Below are 27,249 nucleotides of genomic sequence, written 5' to 3'. Positions count from 1 at the left end.
AAATGAGACAGAAATAACTATTTTGAAGCTGACCATTTGGAAAATAATAATAATAATAGTTGTAGAAAATGGTTACAAAACAAATATTGAAAAAATTTCAAAAAACTCAAAACAAACTGGTCTTTTTAAATACATTGAAGTTATTTCACAAAGAATTATTAATGAAAGCTCCATAAAAGGTAATAAGTCACTTTTTTTTTTAAACAAGTGCAATGAATAGAGAATATGCAAACCAAATTTAATTTCTAAAATGAGCTACAAATTGAATAAATAGTTTGCAGACCCCATGCAGACATCCATCTACTTATCAGTACACGACAGGTGTTATCGACTTGTTGGAATCTTCTCCTTGCAAACAACTGGAATTGATCCCTTCATTGTGACCATTTCTGCACTGAACTAATGTGAAACGAGGACTCAAAACCTTTTTGTGTCCAGCAAAAAATGACTGAGTAAAATTAAGCAGTCAATTAAGCATAAATATTTTATTTTACTATACAATTCTAAACTACTAAAAATTTGATTGATTTCAAACAAATATAAAATATGGAGTTACAAATCGAACTAAATGCTTAATGCTAATATTTGAGTGAGTTTAGAAGACCTATACAGCCATGCAGTAATAAGCCAAGTCATTGGCAAACAGAAAAAAAAAAGTGCTTTGCAGAAACAAAAATCTATTTTATCACTAGCTTAGCTACATGCTTAGTTGTGCCAGAAAAGATTTAGACAATGAATAAGCATAAGCTAAAACTTCTATATGTTCTGAAATCTAAGAATCTGGAAGTAATCTTAGAAAATTTAATAATTGAAGAAATAGAAAAACTTAAGAAAACTTAAAGTGGAGAAGTAACTATCATAAAACCAGAATGTTAAATACTAGTCCAAAACAGACAGGACAAAACTGTCGGAATTCCAGACAAACAACTGAAAATACATGGCAACAAAATCCAAATTAAAAGCGTACTAAACTTTTAGATTTTAATTATAGAACTATGTCAATTGTTACCACAATTTGTTTGGCTGGAGGAGAATTCATATGAAGATAGTATCGCTAAAGAATCATAATGCAAAAATTATGCCATGATTACAAATACAGAGTCTAGGTCTACAGCAATGGTTGCACCAATACTATGCTTACAATTAAGTCATTATAACTTACTTTATAACTTAAAAGCAGATTTGAAACAAAATAACTTGAAAGTATATTCAATTCATTTTTTACAGGATTTTAAGTAGGAAATAATAAAGGAAGACATTTACAAAACGTATGGAGAACAGCACTATTAAAAAACAAAAACACTAATTTGCTTGATGAAAAAAGAAAAACAATGGAGGAGAGATCAGAAGTCAGCCAACTTTTTGTTGTAGAATGGTAATTAAATTTTGTATGCTTAAGAACAGATATTTGTATGCTAAAGCCCATTGTTTGAAGAAACAAAAACTATAATTATAACATTATTCTTGTAAAAATTGAAATCTTTTAAATAAGAATATTTCCCACACCATATTGGCAAAATCAATTTCCAAAAGATCGTCAAGAGTAGAAAGTCATGTCATTCAATTTCAATATAACACGGTGGGAGACTGAATTCAGTGCATAATATAAAATGGTGACTAGAAAAGTGCTGTATAGTAGCTTCATAATAAATAGGCTTCTTCAGCATTTAAACTATAAATGCAGAACTTGATGATCTTATATTTATTAGTATATTCTCAAGTATAGTCTATTAGTATATTCATAGTATGTTCTCAAGTATTTATTTTCAAATCATGCTTATAGCTCAACATAAAATATTTTCAACTAAAGTCAATTAAAATATTTCTATAAATTATGGCAAAACCATATTTCACTATGTTGACTTTTTGTGCACACGACTGTTTTAAAATATTTAAGGTATTGAATACTTAAGAATATTAAAAACTTCATGTAGCTATGAGATGAAATTGGATGTTTCATACTATCACTAAATCTTCACTTTGAAGATATTTCAAAAAATGCTCTGAAATTGATAAGGCTTGACCAGCTTTGGCATAAATTTTATGATAATCGGCCAAATAAAATTTTAAAAAATGACAATGATCTTCCTCATGAAGATGATGAGCAGTAACGACTTTGCTCATGAAGGTGATATGGTGCTCATAATGACCTTGCTTATGGAGGTCACTCATGAATGTTAATGCTCTTGCTAAGTAAGAAGCATTATCCAGCTTTTTCTCCTTAAAAAAATATATATTTTACAAGCAATATGATACTGCTCTTCGGTAGTGTTTTACCTTAATAAATTCTTCATTAATAATTATCTGTACATATATTTACAAAATATATTGCATGGCATCTTTCATTATTTCCATTGTGATACCCTATTGAGACATACATATAAATCGCCGGGTACATTTTTAAAAAATAAAGCTCGTCCTTTTGCTTCAAAGGCTTCTTCCCTACATTTGAACCAAAAATTAAATCTTTGGTATTACAAAGATGTTTTTGTAACTAGGAGTATTTCAAACTAAGATTCAGAGAAATGCTAACACAGTGAACTTAGTTTTCCCCCTGCCCCCTTGGAATGAAAATGTGCATGTATAAGATTTTCAGCCAAAAAGTACTTGAATGGAATAAATTAAATAACCCGATCATTGCATGTGCAATCCAAAATGCAGGACATTGTACTATGGCAAGACATCAGCACATATGAATACTGTAATCATGAAATTCTAAAATTAATTTTGAATAACCAAAATGGCTGAAAGTTAATTCAGCCTGAAGGCACATAGAGAAATAAAAACTTACGGCTCTAGATATTAACTAGGCAACAGATTATTTTCGGAAAGAAAACTGAGTCATAGGTATCGGATTTATGAAACTAAAAACACTTTTGCTTTCCCAGATGATCTGGGGGGAAAAAGAGGCAATTTATTTGAACTAAGACACACACAACCTATCTCTTCTAAAATCAAACAGCGGAAACTTGTAATGATGTAAGGCACTGTGAAACTCATTTACCAACTTGGTTCTGCCTTTTCAGATATCAGAATCTGAATAAAAAGATAGTACAATGGACCTAAGGTCACATATAGAGCAACATCTGCAAAACTTTTAAATCAGTGATTTAAAGGCTGCTCCTAGATGAGAAAAAAAAGTGGCAAAAAGTATACATTCTCTGAAAGCCATTCACTATTCTAACTTTTAAACTTTTAGACTGTTTTCTACTATTGAACAGCAGAGTTCAAACTTAGGAAGTAATTGTGCAAACATGCATGAGTATCTGAGAGCAAAAACAACAGATCTCACTACATAATTAAAAAATAATAAAAAACACATAGCTATATCTTTTATGAAACAGTTGTACTTACATTGAAACCATATGGCAAAAAACAATTGCAAGGTTGCTGCACAAGTTGAAGAAAATGACTTGTCCACTACTACACATTCATACAGTGTTATAATTCTATATCTTACATTATCAAAAAGTGAATAAAACATTGAGCTCTGGCACAAACTGAATAGTTTACAGAAAAACTAATTTATTTTCTTCTAATTTATGTTCAAACTGTAAGCACTGGGGTTTAGTTTTGAAATTTTTAGTCATTATCTCCAGTACAGTATAAAACCTTCATTTCTGAATCTGTACAATGAATAATTTCAAGTCTGTTTATCAAAAACATTTAATAAATTACTTTGGATACCAATAATGAAAGATTCATAATGACCTTGTTAGAGTTTTTGGTGTAAATTCGACTTATGTGCATATTGACTACTGCCACTATTAATAGCTACAATAATGATAATCATAGCAATATATACAATAATAATTATACTTGTTTTTAAGTTAAGCTCAAATATTGGTGATTCGGCAAAACTATGCCTTAGTTTGGATGTAGAATGGCTACAGAGAATCCTCATACTTTCAATAAGTACTATAAAGGATTAAATATGAAATAATGCCCTAAAACATACTAAAAAATTTAATTTTTAGAACATCTTTACGCTTCTTATTTTCTCTCCGTAACTACAATTAAGAAAAAATATGCATCACAAAACTATGTCTTTGCATTATAGCTAAGCTCTTTCATACAAATTGCTATTTCTCTCTATTATTATTTATTTTTTTCCCAGAAATCCAACTTCCTGTGGAAGAACATTTCCTATATTTTACAAAATATGATAATTTTGCCCCCAGGAGGATTAAGAAACCAGATATTGAGCATGAAAATGGGTAAAACAATAATTCCTTTTTGTGTTCAAAGGTACGCAAGGCATTTCATTTTTTTTCTCTCTTTTAATAGATTGTAAGGTAAAGAGCACTAAAGCTGACATGCAAAAAACAGCTTTAAATTTGGCATCTTTAAAGAACAGAAATATTTAAAATAATTAAGAATTAATTTTTACCTTTTTTTGAAAGAAGAAAAACTCATTCTGAATTATTTTAGAAAATTAGTAATGCCTTAAATATTTGTTTTATTTGAAGACGTCAGCATTAGGAACTGTTTTCGGGGTGTCAGCTTTAGGGCACTTTACCATGATTTATGTTTTTCAAAGTTCTAATTAGCACATGTCCTTGAGCTGCTTTAACTTATTTGTTGATTTAATTGTTTATCTAAATTGTTTATCTATAAAATGTTTTATTTGTTTAACTAAAAACATATTGTTTCACTGGTTAAAAGCAAAGGTATTTCGATGCAAGGTAATTATTACATGTTATTTATATAGCAAACATGAAGTGTACATATTTAACTTTCCCTCCAACCTTCCCCTCATTGCACTAGTTGTTTAAATTATAACAATTGACTTTTGTATGATTATGGTTCACATTAAAGAAATCACTCTTTTCTCCATTTATGCCAATTTTTCTTCACTAGACTCTGATTCTTCTAGAATATCAAAATCAAAATTTTCATATCCTTCATACTCTCTCTGTAGCCACCCTGAATTAAGTAATATGTAGTTTGAAAATGCAAATAAATAACAAAATAAGAAAAATAAGGAGTAAAAAAATAAATTACATTCACAATTTTCTTCATCCGATCCATCAGGACATTCATCCATACCATTACACTGTAATTGTCCAGGTATGCACTGCATGTTTTTGCACTGGAATTGATCTGGTCTACATGTATTTGTGCCTGTAAAAGAGCATTTGTTGTTCATAACGCAAAATTTATCATCATTTTTTAAAAATTGAAAACAATGAATATAAAATATCAAATGTAATCTTCTTTACTAATAATAAAGCTGAAAGTCTCTTTGTCTGGATCTCTGTGACACGCATAGACCGTTTGGCCGATTTTCATGAAATTTGGCACAAAGTTAGTTTGTAGCATGGGGTGTGCACCTCAAAGCAATTTTTCAAAAATTCGATTTTGTTCTTCTTCTATTTCAATTTTTAGAACATTTTCCGGAGCAATATTATCATAAGATGGAGGAGTAAATTACGAAATTATCATGACGTGGAATGGAAGAGCGAATGAACATAGTCAATTGGCGAGAAATTCGTCATCCAATATTTGTTAATATACAGGCGAACCAAATGACCTTTTAATTTTCAACTATGGGCAAAGCCGTACGGGTACCACTAGTTTGCAATAAACAAGGATGTTTTCAAAATGAGATGTGGATTTACAATACTCCAAACGTTGCAACAGTGAAGGTCACATGCCAAAAATAAACAACAGAAAATACTGTTTAGGTTGGTTCACTTCATCTGTAAACATTAATGTTACATAGTGCAAAATATTTCACAAATTGTGTGGGCTTTATATTAAAATCTACTTCTGTCATGGATTTATTAGTTCAGTTCTCCAGTTCCTTATCTGCACAAAGTGTTCATTGTGGGCCCCTAAAATTACACCCCCTTCCCCTCATATAATGAATGCATCTACAAAATAATGCTACCAATTCAATACTTAATTGCTAGTTTTAAATATTATTAATAATTATTTATTTATTTTTGGCAAATTATAGTAATTTTTATCATGACTTGCACACATTGCAGATGTTAGCAGAAGGTACCCTGTTAGTACCAGTGGCTAACTTTTAGCAAGGAACATTGGGAACATTAGTGCATAGTCAAAAATGTGGAATACACACTATTTTGAGCAATCAATTTTTCATAAAAATGACCAATGTTTAAATATTTTTTCGTAACGCCATGAATACCCTGCCATAAATTTTGGGAAATTATTTAAAAAAATTATTAACAGCAGCAAAAAACATTGCAGTATCATTGAGAGTACATTCATAATGAAACTTCAATGTGTTTGGGGGAGGAGGATGATGACAAAATTTGAAAACGATTTAAATAAAGAAAATAAATGATGCAACATGTACTCAACGTGTATGCATCATGTTGCAGAAACTCTTATGTTAAAACTCATCATAAACAAAGGGGCCAGTAAAAGTAAACTTGTTGAAAACAAAAAAAATAGGGGGGAGGGGGGCAATATTTCCAAAAATTGCTGGGAGATGGGAAAAGCGTTGGTCATATTTGGATTCGGGAGGTGACTAAACATAAGAACCAGCAGCAATAATGTTAGACACATTTTACTTGCTTCTCAGTGTAATTAATTTGTTCATAATGAAAAATTTAACTTCAAAAATCATTGTTTTTGAGTACTATGCAGGAACCTAAAATATTAGCATAAGAGCAGAAGGTTTTTTTTTTTTTTTTAGCAATAATGTTCTAATAAAAAAAGTAAAATTTTAAAAAATTTCCTTAATTGAAAAAAGATATAAAGAAAGGATTATTTTGTATTGTGCTTATGCAGCATGCCTAAATTTTTTTTTTTAAATATTTCATTTGAATAAAAATTTTAGTGGTATATGTGAGTCTCTTATCAACTTAAAATTTTGAATTTATAAATAAGTTTTCTTTTTTGCTACACCCTATTAGGCAGTCATCTATACACAAGGGGGGGGGAGGTAATTTTTAGAAATCATATGAACCAAAAAAAAAAAATTAATCAGCCAACATTATGCAAGGTATATATGAAAATTAAACTTAAACTACACTTATCAGTGGCGAGTAAATCATGCAATTTCCCACCTCTGCAGTTAAAAAATTAATACAAAATTTCACTCACAATTGAGCTCATCAGATCCATCAGGACAATCTGGATCCCCATCGCAACGCCAACTTATGTGCACACAGTCCCTTTTATTTGCACACATAAATTCTCGGCCGTTACACACTGAAGCTTTAGGGGTAGGACAATTTTCTTCATCAGATCCATCAGTACAATCATTTGACCCATCACATTTCCACTTATCAGCTATGCACTTCCCATTACCACAAGCAAATTCAGAAGAGGAACAAGTAACTTGAGCTAAAACAGATAGTTTAAACCTTGGTTGACAATAATTACAAATTTCTTACGATTCAAATAATTATGTCAAGTATAATTATCATTCATATGAAAGAGCAAAATTATGCAATAAATTTGAAATTTATAAAGAGGTCCTTCAAAAAGAATAAACTTATTTTATTAATTTGCCGAACAAAAAGTATTACACGACTGCAACAAAGCTACATGAATTTGATTGAGGTTATAAGTGTTGTATGACCACAGCCCAAAGCATGGATCACAGAGACATCAGCCTCCAAACATGATGCAGCATGATAACAAATAAAACGCTGATAACAGGTGTCATCGCTTGCTAAGGTACTGCAATGGATATTGTATGTTCGCCACTCTTTACACGAGATGACAGTAGAGACAGCGAATAATCTGTGTGATCAATTCAGTGACTCATGATATGCCAGAGTATGTTTGGGAGAAATTCCATCTTTTTGATGTAGCCATGTAGCTAGCGGAGGTTCATATTGAATACTTAATGGAGAAAGTACAAACTGCTTAGTGTTTTTTTGTTTAACAACTGTTAGAGAAACAGAGTTTAATAAAATTGGTGCATTCCTTTTGAAAGACCCTGTATATTGGTAGGAATCAAATGAAATTACAGGAGTTAGGTGTTATTACTACCTTTTACAAAAAAGGAAGTATTGGATTCGCAAAAAAATTTTGACCCAAAAATGGCCCTTAATTTCCATTTTGCTCGCCCCCGAATGAATGTTGAGTTTTTTTTTTTTTGACCCGAACACACATGCATATATACCTAAAAATGCATAAATGCCCAAAATAACCATTTTGACGATTCCCGAGTTAATTACAACGAGTTTTCTCGTGACGTCTGTATGTACGTATGTATGTCGCATAACTCCAGAACGGTGTCTCCTAAAAAGTTGAAATTTGGTATGTAGACTCCAAGTGGGGTCTAGTTGTGCACCTCCTCTTTTGGTTGCATTCGGATGTTTCAAAAGGGGTCTCTTACACCTTTTGGGGGGGGGGAAATCATTGTTAATTTCGATGCAAACTCAAGTGGTGTTTTAATCTGGCGGACACTTGGTGATTTATCGCCAGGCTTTTGGTCGCCTTTTGTCGCCAACTTGGAGACAAATTTGGCTTTTTTTTTAAAACCTGGTTTTAATTTTGGCCACTGTTGAAATGCCATTTGGCAACTGTTCAATTTAGTAGAGAATTAACTAAACTGAATCACATTAAAATTGCCAATAATAGAGAAATAACATTAAATTGGTGTAAAAGGAAGTCATGTGATGCACACAGCTTGTTCTCTCATAGGTGCAACAATATTAACATGTAAATTAAACTGTCTACTTGTATTTCAGACCAAGAGCAAAGTAAGAATTTTAAAATTTTAAACAATCAATTATAGGTTGATTGACAAAGTTTATTCAGTTTATGATTAAATTTTCAAACTACAACTTTTTTCCGTAGTATATTATAAAACTTGAAACTTTTCAATGCAGTTTTGGTACACCAAACTAAAAGTTTTATTTTTTAGAAAGTATAAAATCTTCATGCTAATACATATACCGTATATACTCACGTATAGGTCGATCTCGCGTATAAGTCGACCCCCCCTTTTTCAGAGAAAAAATCCAGAAAAATCTAAAACCCGGGTATAAGTCGACCTCCATACTTTCCAAAAACATCGCGAATTATTTTCAAAGAAATTTCAAAATAATGAACACATTTATTTACAAATAAAATAGGAATTAAATAGGAAAACATTTCTAAAAGCCTTCAAACTCGGATTCCGAGTCGGACGTAAAAAAAAAGTTCATTAACCCCTTGAGGACCAGCGCTCGGAAAACGAAGCGCAGCTACGGGACCGAACGTTCTGAAATGGAACGTCGCCATCGGCCCGAGCATTTACAGCAGTTAAGCCTAACTGAACAAAAATATTCATATAAAATCAGCATCTCAAAATAATGGCTTGAAATTTTAATTTTGTTTAAACAATGTACTACTGATTACTAATTACTAATATAAAGACTATTACATTATTAGAAGGAACGAAATAAGTAGAATACTAAAACTTTAACCATGTGCACAAAATTAAATGATATGTGCACAAAAACAAAGTTAGAGTTTGACATCGTGAGTGTGGAATCAAAGAAAAAGAAATGTAGCAAAAAAATATGTTCCTTATGTAATTTTGATTAAAACAACTTAGGTCAACGAATTTAAACTAGTTATATTTCCCACGCGACAAGTTTCAAAACTGCTTCATAATTCACTCGAAAACATTCCCTTTCACTCACTTCGCTAATCATTTTTATTGCAGTTTCCCATCCCCAAATGAAAAAGAATAAATACAGAAGAACAATATCAGAAAGGATTCAAAAATAATCATAAACTTCAGGCCTCTTGAACTCATTCCTGTACTCTCATTGAACGGGGAATCCCAAAAGTCTGGAACACATACGCAAAAATATTTTAACCTTCCTTCCCTCCCCCATAATTTATTCAGCTAGATGTATATCTCTTTCAATTACTCGTAAAAAAAAGAGAAGCAAAGATATAAGCAAGAGCAATTGAGACCTCATAAATCATATGCGCAGAGCAGTGATTCACTGTTGTTTACATAAAAAAAAAATCTATCCCATTGAGAGGCCCAAATAAGAAACTAAAGCGTGTACATGAAGGTCAAATACCATGTGACTCGAATATGATCAAAGTTATAGCCATTTAGCGCCATCTAGTATCATTTAAATATTCAATCGTTCCATTTCGAGAAAGCATATACGTGACGCTGGGACTACAGCGTCGATCAGAGCGCGTAGCGGATAAGTGACGCTGGGCTGATAGGAGAGGAATCGTTGCGTAGCGTCCGCGTGACGCTGGGTGCGAACGGGTTAAAGTCCGCTTCCGTCATCACCGCGTCATCGTATACATCGGCGGCTGCAGAATCGTCAATGATATCAGAGGTTGCGTTCGACGAACCTCACCGGTAAACCGGTAAGTAACCAGTTACTAACCGCGGCGTTCTATGATCAACCGGTTACCGCAGCGGTTACCATTCTAAGCAGTTGATTGGTTGATTTGAGCACGTGATCATTAGCTGTCACGTGATTCACTAACCGGTCGCTCCCGGTCGTGCTCGTCGAACGCACTCTCAGTCTGAATGGCGTGACTGTTGACGATAAATATTTTCATACGTTTCACGATATTTGTTAATTGCTGATTTGATCCTTAATAAAGAAGAATAAAATTATCTTTATTTATGTGTATTATTTAAGTTTTTTTAGTTATTATTTTGGAATAAGTTTACTTTTTCACACGATCAACTTATCAGCAACTACCTGTAACCGCACATCGGCATTTCTCGTAGCTTCCCAGCTCTCCTTAATCGGAAAAATTTTTTCGGAAAGACCCGCGAATTTCGAATTTGACCCGCGTATAAGTCGACTCCCCTTCCTTTGATCTCATTTTTTGGACAAAATTTCTCGACTTATACGCGAGTATATACGGTAACAAACCTAAAACGTATTCAAATATAAATATATTGTATACTATTCATATACAAAAACTAAAATGAAAAGTCTTCAGAAAAATACAAAAATTTACCACAATCTTTTTCATCACTATTGTCTCCACAATCATTGTCTTGATCACAAACCCATCTTTTTGTAATGCATTTATTATTATTGCAAGTAAATTCTTCATCTGAACAAGTAATCTGACCTGAAATTGGTTAAAAAAAATAAACAAATTAATTTTGTCACAGAAGGAAATGAAACATGCAACGCTATATCAGATCTACGTTTTAACTCTTTGTAATAATCTATTATACTTAAGGGTTTTTTGTTTTGAAATAGCAGTGTTTGAAATTTTATGGGATTTGATGATTTTATGTGTATATGAATACTGTGTACAAATAATGTTCAAAACAGAAGGGGGATTCCTTTGAAAGCATGTTAACATTTTTCTTACATATAACACGTGATAAAGGAAAGTTACAAATGCATTATACTAAATTTTTAAAGCAAAATCAATTAATGAAACATTAGTTAAGAACTTTCTTTGAATATTTTGACGATAAAATTGTATGTTTTTTCACTTAATTGAAATTAAATAGTTTCATATCATTTTTTAAAATAGAAACCCTATCAAATACAAAAAACACAACAATTTATTTTCTTTTTAACAATTCAGTTTTATGAACAGTAACAGGTTATGCTGCTCTATCTAGCATTTAAATAAGACAAATTACTTAATACATTATATATACAAACAGGAGTCAGAAAACAAGTTTCCCCGCTTGACTGTGGTCAGAGTAGTGTATAAGAGTCAAAAAATAGAATGAGACATTACAGATAAGACCTAACTTTATTTTTCCACAGAAGAACCAAGGACATTGGGACATTTGTCATACCACTCGATAAGATTCAAAAAGACCCCCGGGAAAAACTCTGGGCTTTGCATACGGAAGAAACATTTTACAGCTTGTTCGACTTCAGCATTGCTTCCAAAGCACCTTCAGCTGAGACTCTTCTTCAAACCCAGAATCAGATAGAAGTCACTTGGTGTGAGACCAAGAGTGTAAGGCGCTTCCAACCAAAAACTGCAGCAAGGTTTTGAGTTGTCATCAGCAAGTGTGGTCTTGCATTGTCATCCGATATCAGAACACCAGATCAGAGAAAGCTAAGCTGCTTTTACAACATTGCTTCTTTCAATTTCGACAGGGTGTCGCAGTGCCATGTAGTACCGTCCATATGCAAAGCCCTCATGTTTTTCTGGAGGGCTTTTTGAAGCTTATCAAGAGATGTGACAAATGTCTCAACATGCTTGGTACTTAGGTTGGCAAATAAAGTTGTGTTGTCTCCTTACAGCATTTTACTTCTATACTCTTCTTCTCCACAATGCATTTCCAGGCTACTTCTCTGCCCACAGCTGCTAGGGAAAAACTTTTCTTTCAACTCCCCCTAGTATTAAATCTTTTCTTTTTTTTTTTTTTTCATTTTTCTTGCAAAATTAGTTAAATTTAAAAACACACAAAAATGCACTTAATAAAAGTAACAATGAATAATAAACTAAAGTGAAAATATGGGGTTTTTTTTTGCTAAATTAATGTATTTTAAAAGAAGACAGGATGAAAATATAATTTGAATAGGGTACTTACTGCAGTCTTCTTCTTCATCTGATCCATCTACACAATCTTTTTGTCCATCACAATGCCAAGAAATTGGAATACAAGCACCAGGTGGGGAATTGCATGTGAACTGTCCTGCTTGGCATGTTCTGTTACCTTTAAAACAGAAGGAAAAAAAATTATTTGGATTTGATTCCCATTGAATCAAATATACAAGTAGCAAAGAGTTGACCAATCATGGGGAGGGCTCAATAGAGGCTGATTTTACTACCGTTTTTTGGTAGCTTCACAAAAATTCTACATGTAAAACCGGTACTTTCACAAAAATGTGATAAAATCGCTATCTTCAAAAAAATTTAGAAAATTTGGTTATTCACAAGAAGAAATTTTGAAAATTGAGACTCTCACAAAAGTATAATGCAATTATAAAAGCTCACAAAGAAAATGATTTGGGAGTTAGAAAGAAAAAATAGTTATAACAAATATACTAACTGCAAATACTAAGATCTTCATCTGATTTATCACCACAATCATCTTCATTATCACATTGCCATCGACTTGGAATGCACTTTCCATTATTGCACACAAACTCTGTATCAGAGCATGTTCTTACCTCTGAAAATATAAAGAGAAATAACTTAATTTATATTAATAATTTAAAACCTGAAATATAACACAGCAGGTAACAAATGATGCAGGTTTGATGTATTTCATTATTACTTATTTGCATTCTGTAATGAGGGACAGTATATTGTCCCTCATTACAGAAAATATTACAACATTTTGGCTTACTGTCCAACTTTATACCATTAATAAGCAGGGTTGGCTTTCTGCCGGCAGAAACTGGTTTTTGCCGTGCCAGTGGCAGAAACTGGTTATAACCGGTAAAAACCGGCAGAAACTGGCAAAAACTTAAAAACATCTTTAATTACTCAAGCGATTGCTAAATGATACTCGTTTAAGTAAACTAAAAATTGAAACTTCATTTCATCATTTAAAAAAAAATCCTATGCTAATGCCCTTGATTTAGTTCGAGAAGGGAACTTTTCAATTGCAGATGCTCGTAATGTTTGGATTAATCTAACAAAGGACGAAAAATCATATAGGTGCTCAGGAAAGAGGAGAGACATACAGAATTAAAAGGCATTTCTGATTTTAATTTGTTCACTCATATGCTTCATCTAAATTGTTTGTGATCGAAATTATCACGTTCTTCAAGAAGAAAGTGCCTGAATTTTACTTGCCAATATTAACATAGATTTTGTACCTAATGTCACAGTTTAGCAAAATAAATTAGCCCTATTTCTCGAAACTTATTTTTCCAGTTGAATTTCTCCCACTACCCCAGTTACTACATGGTGAACCAGTTAAAAAAAAAAAAAATTGATGAACGTTTCATGAACATTGCTTGTTCCTTCATGCATTGCCTGCTAGCTCTTCTGTTTCAGGAATATTCTAAAGTTTCTCATTTGTACATATTAGATTGAGAAACTGTTTAGATTTTAGAAACCACCTTTTCTAAGAAGCAACTGCAGTGTACAATGTAACATTTGATTTTAAATTGTGGTAATATCGTAATTAAATAGTGCTTTGGTTAATACTTTTTTCCGTGCACTTCCTATTGCAGTCAATAATTTAATTATTTTTTCATTTTGTGAGTTTTTGCCAGTTTCTGCCGCAAATGTGGCAGAAAGTGGTTTTTGCCATGCCGGTTTTAACCGGTTTCTACCAGTGGTTTTAACCGCCTCGGCAGAAACTTGCCAACCTTGTTAATAAGAAAAATCATTTCGTTTTGATTTACAGTGGAACGTCAGAATCTGAACTAAATGGGATGTAAGGTAGGCTTGCCAGATTTCTGAAAAGTTCAACCAGGACACCCGGAGTGACAGCCCCCCCCCCCCCCCCCCAGCATCGTGAGTATCCAAACGGGTACACAGTACACACAGGGCTGGTTTTAGAGGGTACCGTATATACTCGCGTATAGGTCGATCTCGCGTATAAGTCGACCCCCCCTTTTTCAGAGAAAAAAATCCAGAAAAAATCTAAAACCCGCGTATAAGTCGACCTCCATACTTTCCAAAAACATCGCGAATTATTTTCAAAGAAATTTCAAAATAATGAACACATTTATTTACAAATAAAATAGGAATTAAATAGGAAAACATTTCTAAAAGCCTCCAAACTCGGATTCCGAGTCGGACGCAAAAAAAAAGTTCATTAAAGTCCGCTTCCGTCATCACCGCGTCATCGTATACATCGGCGGCTGTAGAATCGTCAATGATATCAGAGGTTGCGTTCGACGAACCTCACCGGTAAACCGGTAAGTAACCAGTTACTAAACACGGCGTTCTATGATCAACCGGTTACCGCAGCGGTTACCATTCTAAGCAGTTGATTGGTTGATTTGAGCACGTGATCATTAGCTGTCACGTGATTCACTAACCGGTCGCTCCCGGTCGTGCTCGTCGAACGCACTCTCAGTCTGAATGGCGTGACTGTTGACGATAAATATTTTCATACGTTTCACGATATTTGTTAATTGCTGATTTGATCCTTAATAAAGAAGAATAAAATTATCTTTATTTATGTGTATTATTTAAGTTTTTTTAGTTATTATTTTGGAATAAGTTTACTTTTTCACACGATCAACTTATCAGCAACTACCTGTAACCGCACATCGGCATTTCTCGTAGCTTCCCAGCTCTCCTTAATCGGAAAAAATTTTTCGGAAAGACCCGCGAATTTCGAATTTGACCCGTGTATAAGTCGACTCCCCTTCCTTTGATCTCATTTTTTGGACAAAATTTCTCGACTTATACGCGAGTATATACGGTAGCTTGTTCATTCTCAATGCTAAGAATAAATATGGTTACTAATTATCAGCCTAAACGAGAGGTTATGATAAATGACACAAGCAGATAAATTTAAACATTTCTCATTTCGAACATGCTAATATTTATAAGTTACTTCAGTAAGAAGAAGCACTTTAAATGAGGAATAAAAATTTGAAAAATATTTACATGTACTTTTCACTTGCTAGGACTTTTTTTAGAAAAACTTTTTTGGTTTTAATCATGTTGCAAAATTTTCACAAGCAAATCCGATATTCATTTTATAAGTCAATGTTTCAAATGACAACCCTAACAATTATCCCAAATTCTCCTTCACAATTATTTTAAGACTTTTTTTGATCACTTGAAATCAAATTTATCTTTTACATGGACGTGAAGTAAACCAGTCGGGACACCTAGATTTTGTCTAAAACCAAAACTGCCCAGGTAAAACTGGGATGTATGGTAAGCATTATCATAGTTAGTTCAGATTTTTGAAAGACCCTAGAAAATACCGTTTAGGGAAATAGTACATGGTTGTCCTATTTTGTCTGACCCGGACAAAATGTCATTTTGTCCACTTCGTCAGTAAACTGGAAGTTTTGAGTTAAAGATTTGAAGTTTGAAAATTCTATATAATTATATAGATTTTTCCTATTCAAATAACATTTTAATATAAAAATAGCATACATAAATCTGCATATAAACAACTGATTGTAAAATATTTTAAAGTGAAAATAAAAAAAAGTAAGATCAGTTGAAGTTTATATAAGTGTGTTAAAAATTCTAATGAGTGTTAAAATAAATTATAATGCATGTGATAGCATTTATAAAACAAGCACATCAGCTGTAAATTTTAAGATGTTTATCTGTGATATGGAAGTTTATTGCCCATAATAAGTGCATTTACAAAATTAAAAAGTAGAAATAAAAGGGTTTTAAAGGTTGGAGTTTCAAAACATTAAAAATACTATTTAAAAAAAAAGAGAGAGAGAGAGAGAAACTACTTGATATTAATAAAAGAACTGTTGGCATGAAGTGAAATCTGTTCTTGCAATACAAATACAAATGTGATGATCAGCAACATGCTCTGACTAGGCTGTTCCTAGTCCATTTATTAGTCCCCAATGAAGAATAATGGCCCTTTTAAAGCTATCTACCCTCTTGCTTATTACAGTCTCTTCTGGTACACTGTTCTGAGTACCCACAACCCTACTATAAATCTTTGTTTTGTATGTATGTCTCGAAGCATTTCATTTGACTTTCCCATTGAGTTTATTTTCTACTATTGTATATAATAGTCTAATCATGCCCGTATTCACATTGTTAAATTTTATTAGTTTGAAGTAAATAATGATCTAAAATTAACTGCACCAATGTGTAATTAAATTTTTTTTTCAGATTTATGAAATTCTAAAGCTAATGATCTTATTTTAAATAAATGTTTCATTCATAATAGAAAACGTATTAGAATAATATACTAATATTTTTACACCACAACAATTAATTTATGCAGGTATAATCAGTTTATTTTTCATTTCGTCCATTTTCTTCCGGCGTTCCGGACTTTTTACAAAAAAGTGGACAAAATAGAGACACTGAAATAGTATGCCATTTAATCAAATGAATTGGAAATACATTTTGTATATCAGTATATAACTGCAATGATTTTTTAAATGGAATTTATCAAAAATTAGTAATTTTAAAAACATGTGTATTTTATATTATTTTTCCTTCTTATAAGTATGCATAAAACTTTCACTTTTAAAAAAAGCATTTCTGTTTTCTTTCTGAAGGTAAATTTCTAGATTTAAAACAAGTTGTTTTTCCTTCTACTAATTGATGTTATGGATATAATTCTGTCATGTGTAAAGTAATACAGTTTTTGTTTGAAAAGCTGCATCTAACACTTTGGTGTACCAGGAAATTAAATTGTCTTACAGCTACAATTATTGCTAAATTTAGTATTTTCATGTGGGATGCTGAACATTAAAGACAGATCTAAAGGAAAAAACCATAGCAATGTAAATATTATAAATTTTGGAATGCATTTTGTGCAAGAAATTGCAAAACATCATATACTTTCAAGCCCATCATATTGTGAAACAGTTTGGAAGACAACTGCAGGCTACTTTTTTAGGAGGAGATTTAATAACATAAGTTAAAATTCCAAATCATTACTAATTAAATCCATATTTTAAATTAATTAGGTACATTATGATAAATTAATTTTTTCACTTTTCAGCGTTTTGGTTCGAATGAATTGCTTCTAATTGCGAGGAAATGTAAGAAACTAATAAAACGCGTATGCTTTCAAAATTAACTACACAACTTTTGTGTGTGTGGATCCAGTATTTTTGTCAACACAAAAAAAAGGAAACAATTTCATGACGCTAGCGGCGGGGAAATTCTTCGGATGGCAAAACGTCATCACGCGCCATCGTTACGTCATCTCTTGCGAGTTTCCAAGACCAATGAGGAGAAACTGGAGGTGTGTCGTATACATTTCCGTGTGCTCACGCAATGGCGGTAGTTGGGATTTAAATAGGTCTTGTCGCCAACAAGTCTTGGCATCGTGGCAAGGGTATTTCTAGGTTAGATGAAGTTCCTTTTCTCTTTCCACGTAAAGATTTTTTTTTTTTTTTTGCAAATGGAATGCGAAGAAGCCATAGATAACTCAGGTTTAAAAGTCAGACCCTGTCCTTTTAAAAAAGATTTCAGCGGGGGGGGGGGGGGATATATTCTATGTAGCATACTAACTAAAAAAAAACAATGAACATTTTAAAATGCCCTAACTTTCTGAAAGGGGTGGGGGTCCCAACGGAACGTAAAGGGTATGCTGAAAGGAAAAACTTTCGCTTCAGTTTCTTTAAAGAATTCACTAATAACTACCCCAGATAAGGGCGCTCACGAGGGGGGGGGGGGCGCAGATTGTGTCAATGAACTATTTTGGGTATGTTGTTTCGGGGTTTTATTTACTTTTGTGTCGGGGGGGGGGGGCTAAATTTAGTATAAACTCTAAATTTTCCACACCTGCAGAAAAAACACATAAACATGTTTTAAAGAAATTCATTTTGAATCGCGTACTTAAGGATTGGATTTCTGCTCCAGTAGCGTAACTATAGGATCAACCCCCCCCCCCCCCTTCCAACACAAAGGATAGCGACTCCCTTGAGGAGATCCTCCACCGGTAATTTTTCGATATTGAAATTTTAAAAACGCAAGTTCAGACCATCTTTGATGATGTGAGGACTTGCTTAGAATAAAGGAAATCCTAGGCTCTTCCTCCGAGATATTTCGAAATTGAAGTCCGAAACATTTGAAATCCAGGAAACGTAGTAAAGTGTTTCAAGGAGGTAGTATTAATACAAACCAAAAGATTGGAACTTGAAAATTTTCAGGTTCCGTATCATCTGAGTTGTTTAAAATTGGGAATTATGCCCCCCCCCCAAAAAAAAAAATAAATAAATAAAGCTTTCAAGTCAAGTACAATAGTACTAGAAATGATAAAAACGGTAAGAGTCCGTTTTTCGAGTTCATAACTGCGTTGCATCCGCGTTTTTGAATTCGGAATTTTGTGCGGACGTCCGTAAACAGAATTGAACCCCCGTATTTATTCTGTTGAACAAAACACGGACAAAATCGAAAAGTTGGAAATTTTTTCCTCACATAACAAAGAAAACTGTTTATATGTCAGTCGAAATACAAACAATTCTCAAAGCACTTTCCTTTTCGCAATTAAAACCTCCTTCCTTAATGATCTGCGGAGACATTTTAATATAGTTGCAGTGAGGTTTTTATCAATAGTCCGCGTTGACGCTGACCGACGATACAGACCTTGACCTGTCTCAAGTTTGAAAACCATCACCTTCTCCATTGTAATAACCGGCTTGTGAAACTCGGGTATTGCAAAATATATTGGCAGAAGCACGCAACATATTATCATCCTTATCATCCGAAGAAACAACCATCCACTTTAAAATGATGAAAAATTAAGATTTTTTTTTTATTTTTTTTCAAATCTACTTCCCAAGTAGAAATTAAAATAAGGAAATTTGCTGAGGAAGTGAACGATAAACAAAGTTAGGCAGAAGGAAAGGCGTTTCAAATATGTTTCTTCACCTGTTTCGCGGTTTACTTAAAATTATAATCATAAGAAATTTCAATAGCATAAAATATTATATGCTGTTTTATAAAGCGATTTGACGTCAGGATTTCAAATAAGAAAATAAGAATTTTGCCGCAGAACAGCCAATTGGACACAAATTTTAGCACATGTAAAATCATGAGTCAAAACAGAGATTCGACGTATGTTTTATTTGTGTAAAATTTACATTAAATTAGCTGTTTTATGCGGTTTATTTCAAAATTGCAACAATCTGGGGCGGGGGGAGGGGTATGGAGATTGGTTGCTTAATAGTAGTTCAAGTTCGTCACTATCAGCTGAATTCTCGTCTAAATCTCTAAATCGGCAAAATAATACTGCTGGATAAATAAATTTCTTTATTTAGTAAAACATAAGATACTTCAGTAGACTACAAGAACAAATATTTGCGAATAAATTTAATGGCAATATTAATATGGCTAGGATTTTTTAAAAAATGCAATTTGTAAAGGGGTGAGCAGTAAATATTCGGGAAAATGCTCAAACGCAAAAAGTTAACTTTTTGAACAGTGCCGTCTTCGCTTAGGTGAGCTGAAACGAAAAATTATACCCTAACGTTGAAAATAAGAGCCGTACATTTTTTTACGGCATTTTATTTTTTCTCACCCCGTGTTTAATGTCATTTTCGAACATTCAAATGCTGATAAGTTCATATTGATCTCTTGAACCATAAAGGAAAGGCACCCAAGCGCGCATCCTCGTTCCCTCCCACGGTTTACGCAAAACATGTAGAATCTTTCATTTTAGAAGGAAAATACCATTTATTCGTTCGCGCAAATACTCAAGAGCTTTTGTTTTAAGCGTTAGCCGTGCATAACCGCTAAGCTGTTGAAGTTATCACATAGTAACCGAACTTTGGAAAGAGAATTTCAAAAAATGTATAGAAAGGGGGAGTTTTTTTTTAATAAATCAAGGTTGCTTTTTTGAACGTATTCAGTCGAGCATCACTTTTTTCTGCAAGGATATACATTAAGCATATTGGACACAGGGAAATTATAAACTAGCACCAGATTTAGTCTTTTTTTCCAGCCCTAACCAATCATTTACAACTCGAATAAACATGTTCACTACATATGCACAGTTGAATTGTGGTTAAGGTAAGGCACAATCAAATGGTAAGCATGGTACTAAGAGTGATTTTATTTCAAATTCGTAATGTCGTTAAAATAAGCAGCATTTGGTACATGACATAGAAAATATTTTTATTGATGTGTTCAATAATTTAAAAGAAAATTAACTAGGTTAACTTTAATGACTCTGCTTCGGGTTTTCAGAGGTTTTCGTGAAGGTGCAACTGCTCCAGAAAAAGGGCATCCCTATAACCAGTGATTAATCACAAATTTTTCTAGTCGTGCCTCTTGGAATTGTTTAGAAGAAAATTACTGTGTCTAATTCATCCGAGACAGGGGATGAATTAGACACAGTAATTTTCTTCTAAACAATTCCAGAATTGATCCCCACTCAATTCTGGGGGAAAAAAAAAATCCCTGTGCTTGCCCTGTATGAATATGCAGCATTACAAACAAGCGAAAACTGGCATTTGAAAAAGAACAGTGATTATCTTGAAAATTGTAGAAAGATGCATCGGCAAAACGCTTAACTTAAAATGCAGCCTAACTGCAAGATAGGTCTATCATTCCCATCCCTGGAATAGACAGACAATCTCCAAGTATTATTCAACTCATCCATGGCCAACGAGAAGCCATGTCTTTCTAGTCCGACACTAGGGGTTTAACCCTTGAAGCGGCTCGAAACTGGAGTAATATAGATCGGGGCGTGGAAACTTTTTTTTTTTGAATTTGGAGCGCAAAAAGTGTGGAGCATCAGAGTGGTGAGGAGAAGTTCCACGGAAAGATCTGAATGGGAAATATTCTTACATTATGCTTTCAGTTGAGACAGCATCGCACTTTTACTGTGGAGGCGTATTTTTCAAACAGCCGCTAAATCAGAATGGGAACTTAAACTGGCCTGCAGGCTCGCCCGATTTAGCCCCCCGTGACTATTTCCTGTGGGGTTATATCTGTCGCAGGATCGTCCATGAACCCTGGAGGACTTGAAGAACCGCATCCGAGCCAAAACTGCCAATTTACCGGTTGACATGCTCCTAAGAGTTGACCAAAACTTTCGAGTTCGTATTGACAATGGAGGCAACACTTAAGAGATATTGTTTTCAAAACAGTGTGAAGCATATCTCTCATTATATGCGACAAGAAAAAGATAAAGAATTTTTATATATGTGTGTAATTTTTTTTAATTCATTTTCAAAAATTGAAGTTCAGGGTGGCGACAGGAACTGTGAAAAAAAGTTCCCTGACTTTTCCCTGATTAAGTTCACCAAATTTCCCTGATTTACGTTACCAATGATAATGGTTTTCTTTCTTTGCTCTACTTGAAATCCATTGTATGTTTGTATAAAATGAAGTATTTTAAAGGTTTTAAGTTGTGTAAAGTTGTTGAACTAAAGATATATTTTTAAAAAATGCTACTTTTTTAATAAATCATAAAGTTAATTTTTTTTGGGAAAAAACAAAACATACAAAAAAGTATATTAAATTTTTCTACATGGAAAGATTACAGAAAATTAAAAAAAAAAAAAAAAACTTTACTTCCAGAAACCACTTAGCATAAGAATTTTAAGAAACTATTAAAATTACTCTTAAAAACATGTGTATTTATGATAGAACTAAAAAGTAATTGAAATTATTTTGAACTAAATTTTTAAACCGTATAATAATTGTTGCAAGAAACAAGTAATAGTGAACGAATAGAAGTAATGCAGTTGTTCTTATATAACTAATTGACATATTTATGCAAAACAGATGAAACCATTTGACATCCATTCATAGGGAGCTTTTCTCTAATCAAGAACATAGGTTTTAATGAATGAATACAGCATTTTAACAATAAAAAAAATTAAGATATTTACTTAAGTACACAAGTTAACTCTATTTCAAATGATTTCAGTATGTAAGGAAAAAAAATCTTAGATTGCTTTTGTAACAAACAACTTTGAAATGCAAGAGGAAAAAAAGCAATTACTTAATTTCAAAATATATAAAAGAAGAATACAACTTGGTTATAAAATTAAAGAATCACTTAAGTCTGAAGAAAAGAAAACCTTTATAATCTGCGGTAACAACAAATAGTATAACGGCAAAAAACAAAGTTTTTTTACTGAAAGTTCAATTTTAGCAATTAAATTAAAAACGCGAAGAAGTAATAACTTTTAAGCTTTTATAGTATTAATTCAAAAACCCAAGATTTCTTCTTGAAATCGTGATTACAGTACACCAATTACTTCGAGACAGGGGAATAAAGGCAAAGGAGCTAAGGCATTAATGAAGGCTTCCTCTTTGCCTGTATAGTTGTTTATTTTACGTAGCATTGAAAGCGTAAAAGGAAATTTCAAGCTAGGTAAAATAAACAACCTAACAGACAAAGAAGCAAACTGAGGAAGTTCATTCTGTGGTTAATAAGTAAGATTCAATACTTCGACGTTGAGGAAAAAAGATGCACAAATATGCAGCAATGTATAATCGCACCTCATTCATTTTACTTTTTTTTTTTTTTTGAACAGATATTTGGCGGGAAATGCGTAGGGAATTAGAATACTTAATTTGGTAAAGGAAAAAAAAATTTTTCTTTATAAAATCAGTTTTCCCTGATTTTTTGTTATTTTTTCAAAATTCCCTGATATTTCCCTGATTGATAAAGTTCCCTGACTTTTCCCTGATCTTCCTGATTTCCCTGATCTGTCGCCACCCTGAAGTTCCAGCGCCTCACCCTGTTGTATAAATTTTATGGGGGAGGACCCGGCGACCTAACTAACAGGGGCCCGCCTTGGCACTCGGTGGCCCTCAAGTCATTGTTTTTGTGTACTTGCATGCACATAAAAACAGCTTTAACAGATTTGGCGGAGTCAACCAGTTTTTATTTGAAGAATCCACAGCTGACACACTACTAAGCTAAGAAGTGCATGCATTCATCCGCCACACATTTTTCATACGTCAGTCGTGTCAGTGCGATACGGAGGGAAATCAAATAAACAAAGGCAGTATGCAGGAAAGCGATTTCGATGAAAAAGCCGGCTGACTCTTTTGCTACCAACAGGTGATACAAATAAACGTTACAGATAGGAAACGATTTCATTGCCGACAGCTGATGAAGTTGATTTCCGCTTCGGTATAAGCGAGAGAAACCGAGAAAACGGAAGGGGGTTTCGTTTCCTGAAAGTTGAAAAGTCGTTCCCCGAAAGTTGACGAAATTCGAATACAGAGCTAGACGGCTGGAAAACTCGGGGCTGTGTGTGGTAAAGTTGGATTCGGAGGGTTCATTCTCATTGCCGGAGGAAAAGGGCTTCAAAAGAGTCAATATTCGGGCAAAAATGGGGGGCCTAAGTCCCGGAAATGATGTTTTGGCCAATCTTTGGTCTTTTCAGGGGGGAAGGTCATGACCCTCTAGCCATGAATCTTTCTCCTCATGGATCTGCCGCCTGTAATGAGGAGGGAAAACCAATTGAAAATTTCACGAGTTCCTACGATCGCGGAAATTTTTATACACACATAGTTGCGTAGTTAGAATTAAATCTACTAGTTAACTTACGCAGAGTTATTGAAATTCGGTACAAGCATGGTCAGGGAGGGGCACAGTGTGGGAAGGCTCAACTCCAGAATTCAATTGCTCACTCAAATGAACAATTTATATGCTTGTGAAGACTTATCACGCACCCCTCATACTCCGAAAGTAAATTCTGGCTGTGCTAGAAATATAGATCAAAGGGAAAAGAAATATGCAATAAAGGCATGTCCATGAAGGACATCACTTTTTCTCATCGTATTTGACCCCTTTCTCTCCTTTGTAACAAAGTCTCACACACCTTATCCCCTTCCCTTCCTTTATTACATGTCAAGCTATATGACACATTATTATAAAAATATATACATATATTTGAACCAAAATGGGTGATGAAACACTTCTTAATTCATCTTTTCTCCCCTTCTCACAAACTGTCACCCCCCCCCCCCCCTCAAAGCGTAACATCATTTTTGGATGACCCCTAAGAAAACTCTAGTTCGAATTTTTTACCCTCAGGTGAGAACTTTGTGGCTCAGATATCAATTGCTGCAAATAATCAAAAAAACTTTCGCGATACTGTAGCATACACGTTAAAACATCCTTGAACATGTGGTTGAAGCAAATGTTCGAAGGAAAGCACATTTTCCGGGGGGCAAACCCTCGGACACCCCACTTCTATCTGTTCTTTGTAAATTAGCCGACTTAAAATTTCATTACAACACAAATGTAGTTGTTTCTGAATTGCATGACTTTCATGCATTTTTTTTCTTTTGCATCTGTAAAGGGGGGGGGGACACACCACAAATTACCGCCCCGGGTGCTTAAATATTACTTTATAGTTGAGAGACTGAAAATGAATAAACCCACCTAGGAAGAAAGGAGGAGACAAAAACGCATGTTGACGACACGAGGAAAGAAACTTCAATAATTAACTGGAGCAATGCTAAAGTCGAAGCACCGCACATATTCTATCCATCACAAGGATTGACATGATTGAAAATTTAAAAAAATAAACAAATATGTTGCGATGAATAAAAAAAACAACTTTAGGGAAAACCATACCAAGGCCTTTTTAAGAAGGAAATAGAACTTCAAGGAAACTTTCCTACATATTTCCCAAGTCGGAAACCACTAACAAAAGAAAGTTTACCAGTGATCTAAAAAAGGGGGACAAATTAGCAAATACAAGCAGGTAACCGTCAAGATAGAAAAAAAAATATATGCACACTTTTAATGATTAAAAGGGGCTTTCTTGAATGTTAAAATTGTTTGACGAACAATTGAAGCATTCATCAATTTCCTTAAATATGATCATAAATAAATAGTCTAGAAAATGTTTATACAGTCGAACTCTCATATAACGAGCGCTGATTTAACGAGAACCCGGATTTAGCGATTAAATCAAGATTTGGTTGGTACAATGTAATAAGTCTATGGGAGCATAACTCGCTTTTACGAGCAAAACCGTTCAAAGCGAGCAATATTTTTTGCGATTCATAAAATTTCTATTGACTTTCAGCTCAGCTTATCCTTTCTTGGAAAACTTCCTGAACAAATCCGAAGTCAATGGAAAGTTGGTGATGAGTCATAAATCCTATAAGAACAAGTGATGAAGGTCCTAGTTTTTAATTTATGAAAGTATTGGTTTGTTTTCTTATTGGTGAAAAAAAATCATTAATAAGATGTTTGTAGCTAAATTTAGTTAGATTTAACCAATTTTTTGGTGAAATATAGAACTTGATTTTTAACTAGTGGTACCCGCACGGCATTGCCCGTAGTAGAAAATTAAAAGGTCATTTGGTTCGCCTGTATATTTACAAATAATGGATGATGAATTTCTCACCAATTCGCTATGTTCATTTGCTCGCCCATGATCGCATATGGTAATTTGCTCGTCCACGTTATAGTAATTTGCTAGTCCATGTTATGGTTATTTGTTCGTCCACGTTATGATAATTTGCTCGGTAAAATGTTATTAAAATTGGAATAGAAAAAGAACAAAATCGAATTTTCGAAAAATCGCTTCAAGGTGCACACCCCCAGGGTACAAACTAACTTTGTGCCAAATTTCATGAAAATCGGCCGAACGGTACTCTAGGCGCTATGCGCGTCACAGAGATCAAGACAGAGTAAGATCCCGATAAGATAAATAAATACCTTTGTGCTGAATAGTAAAGTCTGAACAAACAACGTAAGTAGAAGCACAAATTTGTAAATTACAGCAGACACGTGTTTCGGCGTTACAGGGAACGCCTTTTTCAATGCAAAAAATAATGAGCTTATGGATTCGGATGTCTTTTCATCCATAAGCTCATTATTTTTTGCATTGAAAAAGGCGTTCCCTGTAACGCCGAAACACGTGTCTGCTGTAATTTACAAATTTGTGCTTCTACTTACGTTGTTTGTTCAGACTTTAAGATCCCGATATCTAGACAGAGAGACTTTCAGCTTTTTTTAGGAAAAGGATAACATATAGGTAAGTTCCGAATTTTGTCTGGAATAGGTTTTTTTTTTTTTTTTTTTACTTTTTTAACGAGGAAATTAACATTTTATTTTGCAATGAATACTTCCGCCTCGCCCTGGAATTAGAAGTCCAGCTAGTACATTATGAAAAAAAATCGATGACCGGGCATTCAATTCTAAAATAAGAACCACTATTGGTATCATAAATTTAGTAGCGCAATTCTCACGGGAAATAACGAGAAAGATCGTTTTATTGATTCATTTTGGAACTGAAAGAAAAATATCCCAATGATATCTAAAACTGTGAGCGCACATTGAATGAAGTAATGTAACAATCGTGATCTTCCCGCGATCATCAACTGAAAAGTTTGTTTTCAATATTATTTCTCAGCAGAAGGTCTAGCTGTAAAGTGCAAGAGACGCAGAAAAATTCAAAATTATAATGTAACTTCAATTAGTTAATGAATTCTAGTTTTAGTAGCAGGCAAAAAGCGGGTTTAGATATTGATATCATTTACTCTTTATAGCAATTTGCTAAACCCTCAAAACAAGAGAAGTTATTGTTAAAACTTCTGTTTTCAGCCAGTTCAGCTTAAGAAACATACCCACATTTAGTATAGGGGGGGGGGGGGGGATAATAATATGGTATTTCATTTTCTATGGAACACTCACTCTTTCAATTCTGTATATGGGGGGGGGGGATTTATAAAAAATGAAAACTACAGTAAAATCTCGTTTAACCGCATCAAATTTGTATTATTTCA

General features: G+C 33.5%; 1 protein-coding gene across 1 annotated transcript in view; it reads right to left on the bottom strand.

Annotated features, from left to right (window-relative positions):
* The window catches only part of LOC129233585 (very low-density lipoprotein receptor-like), an 87,289-nt gene that overhangs the window by 21,052 nt on the left and 38,988 nt on the right, over positions 1-27,249 (bottom strand). Inside the window, exons 3-7 of the mRNA XM_054867595.1 lie at positions 12,944-13,066; positions 12,482-12,607; positions 10,927-11,043; positions 7,081-7,323; positions 5,005-5,124 (exon numbers count right to left, since the gene is read on the bottom strand). Coding sequence (XP_054723570.1) covers positions 5,005-5,124; positions 7,081-7,323; positions 10,927-11,043; positions 12,482-12,607; positions 12,944-13,066 — 729 coding nt within the window. The remainder of the gene's footprint in view (positions 1-5,004; positions 5,125-7,080; positions 7,324-10,926; positions 11,044-12,481; positions 12,608-12,943; positions 13,067-27,249) is intronic.

The sequence above is a fragment of the Uloborus diversus genome, unplaced genomic scaffold, assembly GCF_026930045.1.
Source record: "Uloborus diversus isolate 005 unplaced genomic scaffold, Udiv.v.3.1 scaffold_55, whole genome shotgun sequence".
Lineage (NCBI taxonomy): Eukaryota > Metazoa > Arthropoda > Arachnida > Araneae > Uloboridae > Uloborus > Uloborus diversus.
Note: the sequence above shows the minus strand (reverse complement) of the source record. Positions and strands in the feature narration are given on the sequence as shown.